The sequence below is a fragment of the Nannobrachium achirus genome (assembly GCF_963921795.1).
Source record: "Nannobrachium achirus genome assembly, chromosome: 18".
NCBI classification, from domain to species: Eukaryota; Metazoa; Chordata; class Actinopteri; order Myctophiformes; family Myctophidae; genus Nannobrachium; species Nannobrachium achirus.
In genome coordinates this window covers 23003963-23021194 of record NC_137825.1, presented here as the reverse complement: position 1 = coordinate 23021194, position 17232 = coordinate 23003963, and the positions used below count along the sequence as shown (strand labels likewise).

Here is a 17232-nt window from a genome sequence, read left to right as displayed (position 1 = left end):
CTCACTTTGGCAGCGACCGGGCCAACGGCGACTGAGATTAGGTGCACACAAACCTGCGAGGACACACGGACGGACGGACGGACGGACGGACGGACGGACGGACGGACGAAGGGGAAAACATACTCTCCCCCATGCCTTCGGCTGGTGGAGACAACAATGGTAAACTGATAATAACATTAAATAATGAATAAAATGCACAAGACCTGGCCACAGGAACTAAGTCTGTATTTCATAGGCATGTGAAATATTTCTGATTACCTCATGTGGTTGAATCCCCATGTCATTGAGAACGCTCTGGAAGAACATAGTGGACGGTTTGCCGATGACTTCCGCCTCTACATCACAGGCATACTGTTGAATAAATTCATCCAAAACCATTGACATACATAAGATGTTACTAGATAATTAGTAGAGATGTACCGGTACCATATTTTACTTCCCGATACCGAGGCGATATCTACAACTTGCGTATCGGTCGATACAGAGTATTGATCCGATACCAGTGTGTAATTAAACAAAAATGGAATCTAAGTGGTTCTCAAAGTGGGTTCCAGGCAGTGAGGGGGTTCCAAATGGACCCTTAAGGGTGGGTTCTAGAAATAAAAAGTCTGAGAACCACTAATCTAGGAATAAATAAGAAATACATTAATAATAGTTAAAGTGCAGCTACAAGTTAGGAAAATAATGTGCAGCTACAAAATAATAATGTGATAAATTGTGGGTATCTGAACACCATACATTGTCATACTCTCAGTTACTGATACCAGCATTTGAGAAGTGCGTTGATATCATTCCAATGGGTGCCGGTGCAGCGAGGCAGTATAGTCAACCTTTCCGATATTGGTATCAGTAACGGAACAACTAGTCATAATATATATTAGTCATGAAATATAATAGTGAATGTAATATAGTAAGTCACCTCCAAAGCCTTCATGTAGACGCCAACATCCAGTTTGAGACCATCCGTCTCTTTATAGTACCTCCTGGGGGAAAAGATTTGATCATATCACACAAAAGTAATTTATAACTGTATTGTAAGTGTGATAGTTATATTGGTACTGTAGTTAAAGGAGCTGTAAGTGATATTTTGTGGCTGTTAAAAAGGTAAATCTCTATCTTCCGATAGTAATCATATCTGTAGTGTGTTTGTTCAGTAAAAGGGGTTTCCCCGTCTGTCCAGCTCTTTAGAAAACAGAAAATAAATGTTCAAGTAGGTTACAAATGCCGTCCAATCAGGAGAGAGAAAGATAATTTATTACCTCTCATTCCAGTTACAATATTGTCTATTAAATGCATTTTATCACTTTTATACCAATCTGAAACTGAATATCCCTGTGGGACAATAAAGACAATTATTAATTTCACTTGTTTATCCTTTATGTCTGAGTTCTCTCTGCTGATTCTCTTTTAACTATAGAGCTAGAGAGACAGTGAGACCCCTGTTGCTGTATATAAATGACTACTAAAAAATAGACCCATTTAATGTAACATACGTTTTTCAGAAAAAACTCACTTCATGCCACGCTTGTACGTCGGCAATTATTTCAAATAGAAAATGAAAAAATGATTTTTTTGAGGGTCGCTGGTACAAAACCTTTTCAGTCGGGGATCCACGGCCAAATACATCTCTTTGTTGGGGCCCTTGGCATGAAAAAGTTTGAGAACTACTGATTTGGAAGGCATTATTTTGTAGAATCGGCCTCAGTTTCTTAGTGGGATAATGTTGTAATGAATATCCTTACCCTTTGCCCAGAGAGAACAGCACAGGCTTCTCCAGGCCCATGAGAACCTGGAAGGCGTCATTCAGGTTCTCGTAGGAGAACTTCTCTGCCGCGTCTCCTATGACCACACAGTTTGGGTTGGTCTTGTCAACACTGTCAAACTCAGGGACAACACCTGCAGTGAAAGGAAAACAATGCACAATGTTCCCAGTTGTAATGTGAAAACAGACAAAACTTAAACACAGCTATCCCAGACACATATTGGATGGCTTATCCTTGGCTTATCCAAAAAATGTCTTCGTGATATTTAGTTACATTTTCTTCATATAGCATCCAAAAGGGCCATTCACACATATAATATCGTTATAGATAGTGCTCAACTTAAAGCATACATTTGACAAAGGCACTCATTGTGGTCCAACATATTAAATGTTTTTAACCAAAATATTGTCTGCCCACAGAGCCAAAGCTACTAGTAACTGGTGTACTGACCATGCTATTACTGGGCTTAACTGACTAGCCAACTGGCCTGACCTGATGATCCCCACAGAGAATCTGTGTAGTGTTGAAAGAGGAAGATGAGACACCAGATCCAACCACAAAGATGAGCTTAAGGCCTCTATCAAAGCAAACCTGGGCTTCCATAACCCCTCAACATCACCTCCCTGCCAAACCCTATTGATGAAGTAATTTGTTCAAAAGTATTGCAGACATAGAGTGCATAAATTAACATACTTTTCAAAAGGTGGACATTTTGTTATTATACATTTAAAACAGCTTTTGGATATTTCACTGCATGTGCAACTAATCTAGAATATATGAACGTTTTTGTTTTATTATTATTATATTAACAATTATCTAACATTTTTACACAAATTGTATTTTTTATTTTTAGATGTACCTGTGCATATGTTTGAATAGACACTACTAGACTGGTAGAGGAAAAGTGGTTGTTTTAAGGTGCACTAGTACTACCATCATAAACCAGCAGGTGGGGACGTAAGCCTCTCTCCTTGAGGACAGCTACTGCTGCAGGAGCAGGAGAGAAAACCTCAGACACGCTGATATCAAAGCCCATGTTCTGAAGCTTGGCCACAAACTTCTCCCTGGTGGCCTGGGTCTCATTGGTGCAGAAGCGCAGCCGTAGGTCTGATGCCTTGAGCCTGGAAACGTGAAATGGAATGATGGAAGTGTGATTCTAATAACTCCATCTACTGTGTAGACTTTGAATGACAGCTCAACAACCGAAGAATGTAACAGATTTACGGTTCTCTTTACGACGACTCACTTTTTCACAGCTTCAACGGAGCCAGGAATGGGAACCTCGCCCTCATATAAAACACCACACATGTCTAAAACGACACCTTTCAGGTGTTTTGCAGACTTTGCCCAGCTGTCAGCAGCCATGTTTCAACGTTGTTGAGGCTCAAGCCAAGAGCATGCGCATGCGTAAAGCACCCAAAACGTGCTGCTGATGCAATTACGTCACCACCGTATCCACGCCTCTTGTTCTCAACCTGTGGGTCTGGACCCCCAGGGGGGTCCGCAAATAATTTTGAGGGGTCCCCAGATGTGCAACATTGTTTTCTCACTCAACAGTAAACAAACCAACATAAATGTGTATAGAGGGTTTAAATGCACATTTCTAAAGTGACAATTAAGGACTTTTTAATACCTCTAAAATGACAAATTAAACATTGACCAAATTGTCAAATATTAGTGGCAGAAATTGTGTAAGCAAATCTGCTATTTTGACAATAGAATGTAATGCCACAACTCTTCGTGCTTGTCAGGGTGGGGGGGGGGGCAGTTAAAATATGATTATTTTAGGGGTCATCATAGCCTGAAAAGGTTGAGAACCACTGATCTAAGCAGGCATTATACTTCAAAAGCTCTGGCATTAATATTACCACTGACTGCATTCCATTTATTATTATGATTTAATAGAGCAGGAATACTCAAATAGCTGAACCTGTGGGCCACATTACAAAAATGGCAAGGGGCCAGGGGCCAATGTGCCATGTTGATAAAATGACATTAATGATACTTGTAAACTTCTGTCTGTCATTATCAACTTATATTGTCGATCTTAACAACTTACACTGTTTTCTGGTAAAAAAAAAAAAAAAAAAAAAGTATTTAATAGCCTATTGAATTTGCATGAGATTCTCTGCATCAAATGTTGGTGCTTGCTGATGCTCATCTTACAATTTAAAATGTAGGCATTTAGCAGATACTTTTAATCCAACGCGACTTACAATAAGCAGGTAATATGTCAGTATAATAAGCAAGATATATTTGCTGATGATCATTTTTTTTTTTCTTTTTTTTTTCAGCCTGAGCCATATAAGTGGCGGGGTTATGTGAGTTCTAGGAGTGAGGCCAAATAGTAACCTTACCGGTTTGATCGGCTTGATAAGTAGGTTACTGTACGTTTCGTTTGAATGCAACACAAAGACCTCATACATTCTGCAATCACCTTAAAAGTTGCAACATGTGTCTGTGACTCAGTGTGGGTGTTGGTCGTACGCTCGATATGACACGTTTTACGTCATAGTTTAGTAATTTTCCCTCAGCGCCATTTGCCCCTATAGACAGGGGGGCAGCGGTGCTGTGATTGGTTAGTTGGTTGCTAAGCAACCACTGTAAACTATGGAATTTGCAGTTTCGCAAAGTAAATCTTCTTCGTGTGCAGAAAAATAGCTAAAGTCACATTTTTGCAACTCTGTTTAGACGTCTTTCTTCTTTTGTAACTCTAGATACACATCTAGACTGGAAAATAAAACGCAGTGAAGAAGCGTCAGTGGTTGCCTCAGGGCCGTGCTTACCATACAGGCAAAATAGGCAGCCGCCTGGGGCCCCCTCACAGCCTGGGGGCCTCATGAGATTATTATTATTATTTTATTTTTTAACCAACATGGCCATCAGGGGGCCCCAGTTGAGCTCTCAACTGTGAGACAGAGAACAGTTGAAGTGAGGGTGAGGGTTAACATTAGCTCATTAGAATCTGAAAAGAGTGTGGCTCTCAAAGGTGTGACCAGAGAACAATGGTCCTGATTACCCAAGCGGTTCTTTTGTGTCTGTTCTGTGATGTCACGTACATTACTTTAACTTTAAGAAGGATCGATGCAGGGAATGGATACATTATTTCTAAAGTGTGTGTATATATTTATATTTAAAAGGGGGGCCCAAATATATCCATTTGGGGCCTCTCAATCTCTCAAACAGAAACACCCAGGGGGCTCCATGAGTTATCGTCAAATATAAATAAACAGTAAAAAGGCCCTTAACATAGTCATGTAATGTATGTGTTTAACTTCGAATGGATATGTATAGCCTTAACCCACTGACTGTCCTGTGAGACAAACTTTGTCTTTGAAAACCACTGCAAAACATGCACTTAAAAGTTATTCTTATTCTTATTATAATTACGTTTTTTTAAAACACTATAAGTAATAACACTGATTCAATTCATAGGTTTAATAGTGTATGAAACTTGAGCTGAAGTGTGTTATTTAACATGAAGCAACCATCCTTAGATGACATTTCTGTCACAGACATGCAGCTAATTACCACCTGAAAGAAGTTGGCCTGTCGCTGCAACAATGGGCTCTGATTATCTGAAAAGAGCTTTAATGTCACAAGTTACTTTAGTCTCCTTAAAAATATAAACAAGATTTATACTGTATATATTTATATTTAACGTTTTGAGGGCCCCCAAATTCATTTGGTGCCCCACCAGCTCTCAAGCTCAAGCTCTCAATACCCTCATATATAAATAGTAAAAGGGCCCTTAACAAAAGGCTGTTAACATGGTCATGTAATGTAATGTTTAACTCAGTATTCTTATTCTTATTACTTTACCTGTCCTGTGTAAGTTGCTTCTGGTGAGAGAAGTTGAAGCTCATTCTTTATCTTCTATATGTCAAACATTGTGGCCATCCATAGCTGAGTGGTTAGTGAGCCTGCCAAGGGAACCAGATCCCTGCTTGTCACAGGTACGATTCCAGGCCAGGTTAGCAATGTGTTGCAGTGTCCCTTAGTAAAACACCCAACCCCTGTTTTCTCCCTCCTCCTCTTATTATTTTCTCTGGAATTCTTTTGAAAAAGTGCTAGAGTTTATAGGCTATTAAACTTGTGTTATTAAAAAAAATATATATATATATATTTTCAAATAATTAAAAGCTAAAATATAGGAAACAAAACATAAGGGAGTATTTATTCGCGACCCCTAGAAATTGGTCCGCGACCCGCATATGGCTCCCGACCCAGGGGCCTCAAACTGGGGTTTGCCTGGGGCCTCCAAATCGCTAAGCACGGCCCTGGGTTGCCTGACAACCAGCTACCCAATCACAGTACAAAGATGCACGACTTTACTCCCGGGCTATGGGATCGTACTGTACCTTCCCAGCCTGTCTGGTCTGTCAGCTCTATCATAGCGGTGTCTCTCGACTGAACACACATCAAGAGGAGGATATCGCACTACGTTGGCATTTTGTGGTACGGTTTCTATTCTTGATCCATTTTTAAAATAGATAGAAGCATGGTCTTTTGGTTGTAATAGCTAAGAACTGTGTTATAACTGTTATTTGCTAACAGTAACAGGCTATTAGCTATCATTAAGCATGGCATTGTTATCGGCTAGTGACTTGTAATTTTTCTCACCATATGGCAAGGCTGGCATACTAGTGTCTGCAGATGTGGTCCTAGATTTTTGAAGACGAATAGATGGCATAAGTGATAAGTTAACATGTTAACTTTAGTCGTTTATAGCTATAGCTAGTTATTACTAACTAAGTAAGTACTAAGTACTTATAGCCACCAGTTGCTGTATCACTGATAGGCATTTTAAAATAACAATCATAATCATAATCATAATATTTTTTTTAAAGATAAGTAAGTATACAATAGATAGCCAAATAAGTTGTCAGAGACAGTGTGAACTGTGAACAAACCAAATAACATTATGCAAGGAGGGTCAGGCATGCCCATCATGGTACCCAGCCTTCCTTAGCCTGTCAAAGCATCACCATAGCTTTGACCTGGGGTTGAATAAATCCTTTAGGTAGATGGTGGTGAATGATAGCTGAATAGAATTGACCGGTAACAGGAAAGGGCACCAAAACAGTCTGGGTACAAGTAGCCTTGGATCAAGACTGTATTTTTATCGATTCTGACTTTTACTTTTGAATATATAAGTAAACGTCAGACTCGATAGAACACTCTTCTCACCCAAAGTGCCCACTTTGCCTGATGCCCAATATTCCCCAGTGACAAGTCTTGCAAAAAGAAGATGGTGCCCAGATTCCCTGTGCCCACCTTTCCTGTATTTCTTGGTGAGAAAAGTGGGCAATAATAACAGTAAAACTATGCCTAACCCTAACCTTATTCTTAATATTTACCAATTACCTCTGTAACACTATATGCCTAAAAAGGTTAGGACCTCATTCCTAACCTTAACCTCAGTAAAACAAATACAAGAAAAAGAATACAAGAACCGCTGAGGTCGATGAAATGGGGCGAGTGTGTTTTGGGGCAAGCCTTCCGGTTACCATTTCAACTACAAAGGCAGTTTATTAGCCAAATGATGTTATCCAACTGTCACCAACACATGCACATTGTCTCTGATCAGACTATGGATGTGTTGTTATTTGCCATGGCAACAAGTGTCATTGAGTCTTCCAAAAATGTAAGCTCAATAATGGAAGAATGATACTTATTTATTATCCACTCATTATTCTACGGGATGTATTGAAACCCAGCAAAAGTGTCCTACTTGCATATTAGACCACATCATTGTAGGCTAAGAAACAATGCCATACATGCTAGTATGACTTCTATCACAAGCAGCTCAGCATTTTCTTTTCTTTTGACACAAATACCGTGGCGTATACCCTAGTGAAATGTGTCAGGAAGAAATACCGCTCAAGCAAGTCCATAAACTTTAAATAACAGTTTTCATACAGAGATGCAGCTCAAAGTGGTGTTCAAGCAGCAATAAAATAACTCCCAGCCTTCCGTCCCGGTGGAGATAATAAAGATGGATAGGATTATAGTATAGGATGATACGATAGTATTATGTTGTGTACAGTATACGAGAAGGCACTATTCTTTGAATACAAAGAGGACGAATGCTGACATGGAAGGATGCAAAATGACAGCAAATGGTAATATAATAGCATAGTTATACAAGGTGGGAATGTTAGACCATATAACAATAAAAAAATGGCTATTTGACCTATTCTTCATACAGTGAAGAACATATTATGGCTCAAGTGGTTATGGATAATAGCAGTTGCAGCTGCACACGTAGAGTGTGTTCCTATTACGCAGCAGAACTCGTGTGTCTGTCCTTAATTTAGCTCCTGACTGTGTGATGCAAAGGGGGTGTGCTTGGGGAGTTACCTCCACGCCAACCTATCATCTTCCATTACCAAGTTTGATGGCGTCTCAGTGACAAATCAAACAGTCCCTTCAGGTCAGCGTACTTGCTGTAGTCGTGGCCCAGGTGCTCTCTGTTTGCTGTGTGTATTTATTCACCATGGTAGGTTATTGATTATTCCAGGCCAGCGCTGTCTGCTGGATGTCCTCTCCTTCACACCAGCCTTCCCATTCCCCTCATGCAGAGAATGTTAGAGAGGCAGGGGCTGACATTTCTTAAAGAGCCTTTTGGTGAAAATATTGAAAATAGCAGACCTCCAAGTTGTGAGCTTGGAGGTCGGCTATTTTCAGTACTTGATACCACACTAAAAAAGGCAATACTGGAGATGTGGCATACACAGATTTTACCACAGTGAGGGCAATTCTTTCAGCATAAGATGCTGCATTCAAGTTCAGGAGAGTTTAGACAAGGCAATTCTCTTCAATGCTGCCTTCAAGTATGACATGGAAAGAGGGCATTTGCATTTCTCTCACCATAGTTAAAACTTGCCTGGTAAGCAGGGACAACGTAAGGTAATACTTCAAATGCATAGAAATAGTAATCTAGGATCATAAATAAACCAAGAAGAAGAATATCCCAAAAAGTCAAAACTCAGACAATACAGACTATAGTATAGGATGCCATGTCAGCAATGACCTGGCATCTGTCTACATAACATGCTATCTAAATGTCATTTTAGCCTTTGCATAAGGTCGTCGAGGCTAGGGAAAGTGCTATAATTATAGAAATTATATACTGTACAATGCAATCATGAAACGTCTAAACCGCCAAAGCTGACAGGATTTCCAAAAACAGAAGTGATTGATTGGCAGATATAAGATGTACTTAACATACAAACACATTTTCCTAAACCAAGTCCTGTGTAAGATCCCCAGATCTGATACTACTTATACTACTTACAAACATCACCAATTTCGTTCTTACTTTATTTTTATGACAATTGATTTTAGCATCAGCTGGTTTTAGATGGAAGGGATTTAAATAATCAGATATCATGGAAGGATTTTAAATAATCAGATATCAATATCAGAAAACCATATCGTGTAAATGTCAACTCAAAAGACACAGTTCATTAGCTACCCAAATGGTCACTATAAAACCTAAGACTTTAATTATTTGTTGTCTGTAACTTTAAACCCAAAGAAAGCACTTTATCATGACTATTTAATGACCCTGTCCCTGACCAGAATAGTGGGTTGGCTTAACAAAATTATCGAAACGAAGCGGATAAAAGCGCCAAACCTTTTTTGAGGCTTCTTTAGGACCTAACGATGGATTTTAGCCTTGGGTACCAAACTTTATTTTGATGTTTACCCATAGAATTATCCATATCAAGTTGGGCTCCCATCGACTTTCTATAAAGGAGGAAAATATCCAGAAAAAGAATCTGCTTTAAGTAGGATGTGAGGCTAAAATCCTTCGTTAGGTCCTAAAGAAGCCTAAAAAAAAGTTTGACACTTTTATCCGCTTCGTTTTGATAATGTCAAAAACCAGGGTTAAGCCATCACACTAGAACAACATGGCCTGGATGCTGTGGGATTAGTTCATGTGGGTCCAGGACAGGTTAACAAAGGTCAACTTCGTGCTCATTCTATTGTGCTGTATGTGAAAGAGATGTCTGGTTCAGCAGGCTTGTAAAGCCAGTGCGCTGAGTCGATGAATAGTCAAACTTCGAAAAGGCTTGGTGCGTTATTGACTAGGACTGCAACTATTGATTATTTTCTTAGTGATTATTTCTCAGTGATTATTCTTTTTATGCTGTAAGTCAGGGGTTCTCAACACGTGGGCCGCTGGTGGTCCGTAAAGGTATTTATTGCATGTGGTCCCTGACCCTGACTATGCAGTTAAGTAATGGTATCAAACACATGCATATCTCCTTCTGTCAGTTATCCCCATACATGGAGATCCGTGCTCATGCACACAAAGTGAAACGTAGGAGTGGTTGGCACTTGGCACCATTCAAAAAGTTGCCAACATACCTCGAGATTCTGACGCCATGGACTGGACTCTGGGCACAACTGATACAGAACTACCTATTTGGGAATGACTGAGAGAGATCTCCATATTTGAGCATGAATGACTCAGTCGTGACCTCATCATGGTGACGAGAGAGCAAACACTGTCAGATGGGTATCTAAACAGCACAAAGACATTGATTTACACCTCAACGTTGCATCTATTAGAGAACTTTCAGTCTTCAAACTCTTGGATTGGATCACTGTTAGACATCATCGCTGGTTAAGTATATTCTGATCGGGTCCCCTGGTCCTAGTCTCTCTCTACCAGTCCTCTTTTCTTTGAGTCGTTTTACACTGTTGTAAGACCAAAATTTGGTCTCTGTTTTCTACATTTAATGTAGAAAACAGAGTGGTTTTATACAGTGTTATATGGTTCTAACAAGACTTTGAGCAATTAGAAATTGTTTGCCTCAATTCATTGATAATAATATATTCTCAAGTTCCCACAAAACAACACGCTTCTCAATTATTCAACTAACTAATCAAAAAAGTAAAGTAAAATCGCTAGAATAATCACTAAGAATAATCAATAGTTGCTATTTCTCATAATGATTTTGCCTTTCTTCCCTCTCTCAGACTCTGTAGGCGTAGTTCAATGGAAGGGTTGATCTCCAAGCTGAGCCGGAGCCTGAGGAGCGCGGCGCCTGTGCTTGCTCGCGGCGTTCACTCTGGAACGCGGCCAGCTTCCACCGCTGCCTCCAAGAAGAGGAAGGAGCAGAGTCTCACTCCGGAGGAGGTGTTCGCCCGCGAAGACAAGTACGGCGCCCACAACTATCATCCCCTCCCTGTGGCGTTGGAGAGGGCAGAGGGTGTGTACATGTTGTTGTTCGATTGATTGATTGATTTATTCATTGATTGATTGATTGAATACTTTATTAGACAGAAATGTAAACAGCACAAGGTACAGTCAGATATTGACGCTAACCCATTAAGACTGGGAAAGCCATTACGTTGTTATACCTTTAAAAACGACTGTATATAGCAACAGGAATTTCTCTTTTTTAGACAGCGTTTTTAAAATCGGTCCCATGGGCTAAAAGAATAACATGTCATTTGTCATGGCCCTGAAACGATATCAGTAACTAATACAGACTGTATAATAACATTGAATCATTGTTCTGCCTTTTGTAAATTGTATCTTAACGCGTTATCTGCCTCCCTGCCTACCTCCAGGCCTCTATGTGTGGGACGTGGAGGGCAACAGATACTTTGACTTCCTAAGTGCCTACAGTGCAGTGAACCAGGGCCACTGCCACCCAAAGATCGTCGCTGCCCTCAACGCCCAGGCCTCCAAGCTCACCCTCACCTCCAGAGCCTTCTACAATGACGTGCTGGGAGAATACGAGGAGTTCATCACCAAAATGTTTGGCTACGACAAAGTCCTGCCCATGAACACCGGTAAGAGAGATGCACCTGCCAATAATGCGTGTATTATGTTTTATAAGTCATTGTGTAGCATACAATGTCTGTAGTGTATACAGTGTATATCAGAAGTCCTTTTTCACGTGTACCTACCTATAGCAATACATTCACAGGGTCATTGCAGACGACGCAGAGGTATCTGATTTCTATCTTTCATTCTTTTATATGAAAACAGGTGTTGAAGGTGGTGAGACTGCCTGCAAGCTGGCCCGCAAGTGGGCCTATAATGTCAAGGGCGTTCCCAAGAACCAGGCCAAAATAATCTTTGCAGGTAAGTCAAGTATAAAATGCAAAAGAGAAAGCTATGTAATCCAGGAATAAAATGCAAAAAAGAAAGTAATGTAATCCAGGGACAATGTTTTAATCCGTGTTTATTCCCACTATGCCTTGATTAGAGGGAAACTTCTGGGGTCGCACCATGGCCGCCATCTCCAGCTCCACTGACCCCAGCAGCTACGAGGGTTTCGGTCCCTATATGCCTGGCTTTGAGCTCATCCCTTACAATGACATTCCTTCACTAGAGGTGCACATTCTTTCTTGTTTTCTTATCTTCAGTAAGAATGTTATCATACTGTATATATTATATCTTATCGCCTTCATATGGTTTATTTATTGATGTTTTCTATTGGATTTGTCTCTCAGAAAGCCCTTCAAGACCCCAACGTCGCAGCCTTCATGGTGGAACCCATCCAGGGCGAGGCTGGCGTGGTGGTACCCGACCAGGGCTACCTGACCAAAGTCAGAGAACTTTGCACCAAACACAACGTGAGTTGTTACACTGCCTTTCACAAAATAAGAAAAGAACAGGAGTTAAAACTACAATGTTTCTCTGTGATACTGTTTTATCTGACGCTCTTACGAAGACAATTTTGATTACATGTACTGATCTCTCTGGTTTGCTTCCAGGTGTTGTGGATCGACGATGAGGTGCAGACGGGCTTGGCGCGTACGGGCAGGAGGCTGGCTGTGGACCACGAGAACGCACGTCCAGACGTGGTGATTCTGGGTAAAGCCCTGTCAGGAGGAATCTACCCTGTAAGTATCACATACTACCATGTAACCTCCTCTAATCTGACATTTAGGTTCATCATAGAAATCTTTAATTTGAGCTGTCCTGTGATGTGTTTCTGTGCCTTAAGATGAAGAAGGGAAGTCTGCATACTGTATAATAGCAGTGAAAATGTATTTACAGTAGGAATAACCTACTCTAAATAAATTGGGAGCTATTATGCAGTGTGCAGACTTCTGATGAGGTGAAATTATATTATGTTATATTGCTGAGTAGTGAATACATTTGTGAGTTTAAGTGCGAGTCCTGAGAACCAGTTGTAGGTCAGAAGGTAGGGAGGATAGGATGGAAGGTCACAGCTGGCAGCCAGTCAGTGGCCCATTTGTTTTATGGCCGTGTGAAGGAGATAAGGAGTTCTTGGCTTTTTAACTAGCTCTGAGAAGAATGTGTTATTGTTTTTGCTTTAGCCAATTATGAACTGAGAGTCAGGGCAAGTCAGTCTTGGTTGTAAAACGTGTGTACCTGTGTATGACTGTTACAGCGCTTTAAATAAATGTTTTCTATTATCTTTTAACATTGTTTCTGAGTCAAGTTTTTGGTGATCTTTTGAGAGTTTCAATTCCGCTATGGAGTCCATAAACGATGTAGGATTTCTACGTCACTTCACTTGAATGAATCACGTGAATCTTTGTTGATATGTGCTTTGTGCGCTTCCCTCTGGACTCTAATGGCTTTCTAATGTTTCTGTGCCTTCCCAGGTGTCTGCGGTGTTGTGTGATGACGAGGTGATGTTGACCATTAAGCCGGGGGAGCATGGATCCACGTACGGAGGCAACCCCCTGGGCTGCCGCGTCGCTATCGCTGCTCTAGAGGTCAGTGATCGTCTGTCATCTTTGCACCTTCTACCGTCTCTTTGACGGTTCAATAGACTTGTCCTTTTGCTCTCATCGACGTGCGGAGAAATCCAGATTTCTTGGAGGATTTTTGATTTTAGATTAAAAGAATAACTAAGCTCACAACATCAATTATTGTTTTGCCTACGTGGCTACTGAGTTTTAATATTGTACATTTTGATTTTTTATACACCAGTATGCTCTATTCAGTTACTGTTTCTGTCTCACTGCAGGTCATGGAGGATGAGAAGTTGGCAGAGAATGCAGAAAAGATGGGCCTGTTGCTCAGGTCTGAGCTGAATAAGCTGCCAAAAGACATCGTCTCCTTGGTCCGTGGGAAGGGCCTGCTCAATGCCATTGTCATCAAGGAGACCAAAGGTACAGTTAACCTTCTACCTCTGCACAAACCATTATTGTTTGTCCAAAGTAGTCGAGTAAACATCGACTAGTCAATATTACCAGTATGTCACCCTCCAGACGAATACTTTGACCTATGATAACACAAGCCCTCCTTTCCACAGACTATGACGCCTGGAGAGTGTGCCTGCGCCTGCGTGACAATGGACTGCTGGCCAAGCCCACCCATGGTGACATCATCCGCCTGGCCCCACCCCTCATCATCAAAGAGGAGGAGGTGCGCGAGTGCGTCAACATCATCCACAGAACCATTGCATCCTTCTAAGCGATCTCGTAGCTCGCTCTCCAAACACGCAGGAACAACTTTTGACCTGCTTCTCCTGCCCGCCGCACTCTAGTGATATGAACTGTCTGAGTCGCTTTTAATCATTTACCATTTGAAGAAATGGTTTCTTTTTTTATTCTTTTTTTTTTTGCCCCCAGAGCAGAACTCTCTGAAAAAGGTTTTAGCATTGGTTCTAAGAGACTACATTGTTACTGTTTTCAATGTCATTTTAGAAATGGCCTGCTGAATATACTGTATAAATACATACAGTATTATATATTTTCTCGTTTTAAATGCTGCCCACGAATTCAGAAAAGGCTGCAAATTTAGGTCATATTCTTTTTATCCCCGGTGATTTAAAAATCACTGGACCTTTACACATTTTGATTTGCCCTACATTGGATTTTATACTTTATTCTTAATTCTACATTGTAATAAATTAAAAAAGTAACATCTTCTGCTGTAGAGAAGACAGGATGTTACTGGCATGGGGTTAGTAGGTATACCGAGGCAGAATGACCGATTTAAAGTCCTTTAACAAGGAACAGCGGGTGCACAGGATACAGGCTGGCATGAAACTAGGAACATAGAAGCTCTGGAATGCTGGAAACATTGACCAGATGAAACACTGGAAACAGAAACGACGAGGTCACTGTGACACAAGACACTCCCAATCATAAACCTGTTCCATAAAAAAACCAAACTGAAATCACTCCAGTGAATAATCAAAGACAAAGAAATCCAACAAAGAGCTTCACACAGAGTGTGGTATAAGTCAAAGTCCAAGGCAAGACTACAGTACGTGCTTGTGATTGACAGCAAGAACTCAGAGGACCTCTGGTGGACTGCAGGAGAAGCACTTTTTTATTTTCCTTCCCCCACCAAAAATTCACAGACCTCCCAAAAAACACCAAGTCCAAGACAGAACCAAAGCGGTCAATCATGTGTTTAATCAAAATCCTTTGGTTCTGAAATGAGATCAGTTTACTAGCATAGAATCCCCAGTTACTATTTCAGTGTTACAGTGTGAGACAAACCAGGGTAAAATGGGTCTCACCTTTTGTTATTGACGGATGGACGCACGGTACTTTGTACAAACTGGAAATGGTATTAATGTGAATGTATCACTTGATCAAGTGAAATGTTGACTACTGTACTACTGGCTTTTCCACTAAAACATATATATTCTGACTAACCACTCTTAAAGTGAAGAAATTCCGAACTAGGGTAACCGGAATGCTCACCCCAAAACACACTCGCCCCTATCGGTTCTTGTATTCCTCATTTCGTTTTACTGTGATTAAGGTGAATAAGTTTAGGGTTAGGCAGTTTTTCTGAGGTTAGTTGTAGGAACGAATAAGGTTAGGTTTAGGCATAGTTTTACTGAGGTTACGTTGAGGAATACCTGGTGGCGACCGTTCCGAGGTGTCCGGATTTGACCCGGGGCGAGCGTGTTTTGGTGCGAGCGTTCTTGTATTCCGAACTAGTACATAATAACGTATGTACATTAGATCATCCAATGTTATTTCACATAACTGTGGTGAATTGTTATGATGAAGAATAATCTATTTGCATTGCTGCAGAGGTTTCAACAGTTCCAGTGGAACAGTAGAGTGTGTGGGCAAATCTATAGCTTTTTACGCTGTATAATTTGGGAATTGGGATATATTATTTCTGCAAGAGTGACCTGTGTTGGAAAGACTAATGTTCTTATACTGTAGCTACCGACCCTTTGGGCTTTGAGCTATTCTGTATAGTGTTTGTTTGGTGTTGCAATAGAATGTTAAATCTTATTAAAAAAGAGTGATGAGAGACTATTGCTGTTTGAATGTTTCAGATGCAATATCTATACCGTATTTAAGTTGTCACCACGCTGTTCATAATAAATAATTGAAGTCTCATTTTCTTTGCCTTGTCCTTTTATCCGATATCAAGATGTGGACTTAATTTTTAATGTATAACTATTCCCCAGTGTTATTTTTTTTTTCTTTTTTTTTATCCCACGATTTTGCAACCCATTTTTCACCCAGTGCCAATTATCTAACGTAATCCTGGGTGCTACACTCCCTCTGCTAACCAGTGGGGAGAGCAATGGACTGCCTCATGCTTCCTTCTATGCATGAGGAGTCCAAACCGCTTCTTTTCACCTGACAGGGGGGAGTTTCCCCGGCTGGCGCCCAGCTGGCCAGGGGGAGGCAGTATAGAGACCAGGATTACTGCATGTTTTTGTGAGGGTATTTTTACCCTAGGAGACACGGGGAGAACATGCAAACTCCACACAGAAAGGCCCTTTTGCCAACCCCACTTAGGGTATGGGCACTGATGACACGGAGGAGAGAACATGCCGAGAACACAACGTCCCCAGCGGGAATCGAATCCAGGAGGACCTTCTAGCTGTGTGGCGAGAGCACTACTGACTGTGCCACCGTGCCCACAGTGTTCATTTTAATCAATTTGTGACCCAGAGGGTCTGCAAAAAGGGAATAGGGAAGTGGCTCAGGAGGTAGATTTGCCGCTTGGGAATCAGAAGTTTCTCGGTTCGATCTCCGGCTCCCCCTGGGTTAAATGCAGTGTCCTTGAGCAAAACACTGAACCCCTACTGCATCAGATGTCTGACTTCATTGACCACATGAGACTGACACAGTACAGTATGTCCAAATATGGACATTCCAAGATATGGGCTATAGGGATATCCATATCTATCTATAAATGCGAGAAGTCTCTGCGTGTCTGTCTGCGTGTATGTAATCCGCGTATCTGGAGAACCGTTCGTCCCACCGGCTTCAGATTCGGCACGCGCGTTCCCCGCCGCGGCATGGAGTGCAGTGCCGGGTCTCGACCCGACCCGACGCGCGGTTTTCCCGAACCGGCGCGAAACGTTCGGAATCTCCTTATGCGGGGTTGATTGTTGACATCAGGCTGTTCCGGAGGAAATCGGCGAAAGCTCTGACTCATTGTGACATCACTTCATAAAAGGCTCTGACATCACGTACGCCACATGAGTCAACAAAAGATCTCTGTGAGTGTGTATGTATATCTCGAGAA

The 17232-nt window shown here is 41.2% G+C and overlaps 2 protein-coding genes across 3 annotated transcripts in view; one reads left to right on the top strand and one right to left on the bottom strand.

Annotated features, from left to right (window-relative positions):
• Positions 1 to 3143, bottom strand: part of lhpp (phospholysine phosphohistidine inorganic pyrophosphate phosphatase) — a 55235-nt gene extending 52092 nt beyond the window's left edge. For both annotated transcript variants that reach the window (XM_080748113.1, XM_080748112.1), the window contains exons 1-5: positions 3010 to 3143; positions 2697 to 2884; positions 1743 to 1896; positions 920 to 983; positions 259 to 351 (exon numbers count right to left, since the gene is read on the bottom strand). In XM_080748113.1, the coding sequence (XP_080604239.1) occupies positions 259 to 351; positions 920 to 983; positions 1743 to 1896; positions 2697 to 2884; positions 3010 to 3128 (618 nt within the window). In that variant the 5' untranslated portion in view covers positions 3129 to 3143. The remainder of the gene's footprint in view (positions 1 to 258; positions 352 to 919; positions 984 to 1742; positions 1897 to 2696; positions 2885 to 3009) is intronic.
• A 2988-nt stretch (positions 3144 to 6131) lies between these two features.
• oat (ornithine aminotransferase) lies at positions 6132 to 16088 on the top strand. Its single transcript, XM_080747675.1, has 10 exons — positions 6132 to 6221; positions 10758 to 10990; positions 11355 to 11579; positions 11779 to 11874; positions 11999 to 12126; positions 12246 to 12368; positions 12510 to 12638; positions 13371 to 13484; positions 13739 to 13883; positions 14027 to 16088. The coding sequence occupies exons 2-10, from the start codon at positions 10777 to 10779 to the stop codon at positions 14185 to 14187; spliced, it is 1335 nt and encodes a 444-aa protein (XP_080603801.1). The 5' UTR covers positions 6132 to 6221; positions 10758 to 10776; the 3' UTR covers positions 14188 to 16088.
• Positions 16089 to 17232: the final 1144 nt, after the last annotated feature.

Bases quoted from the DNA above. Each gene is read 5' to 3' on its own strand.
- oat (XM_080747675.1), top strand. From the start codon at position 10,777: ATGGAAGGGTTGATCTCCAAGCTGAGCCGGAGCCTGAGGAGCGCGGCG. The intron at 12,369-12,509 runs GTGAGTTGTTAC...GTTTGCTTCCAG, and splicing joins AACTTTGCACCAAACACAAC to GTGTTGTGGATCGACGATGA. The intron at 13,485-13,738 runs GTCAGTGATCGT...GTCTCACTGCAG, and splicing joins TCGCTATCGCTGCTCTAGAG to GTCATGGAGGATGAGAAGTT.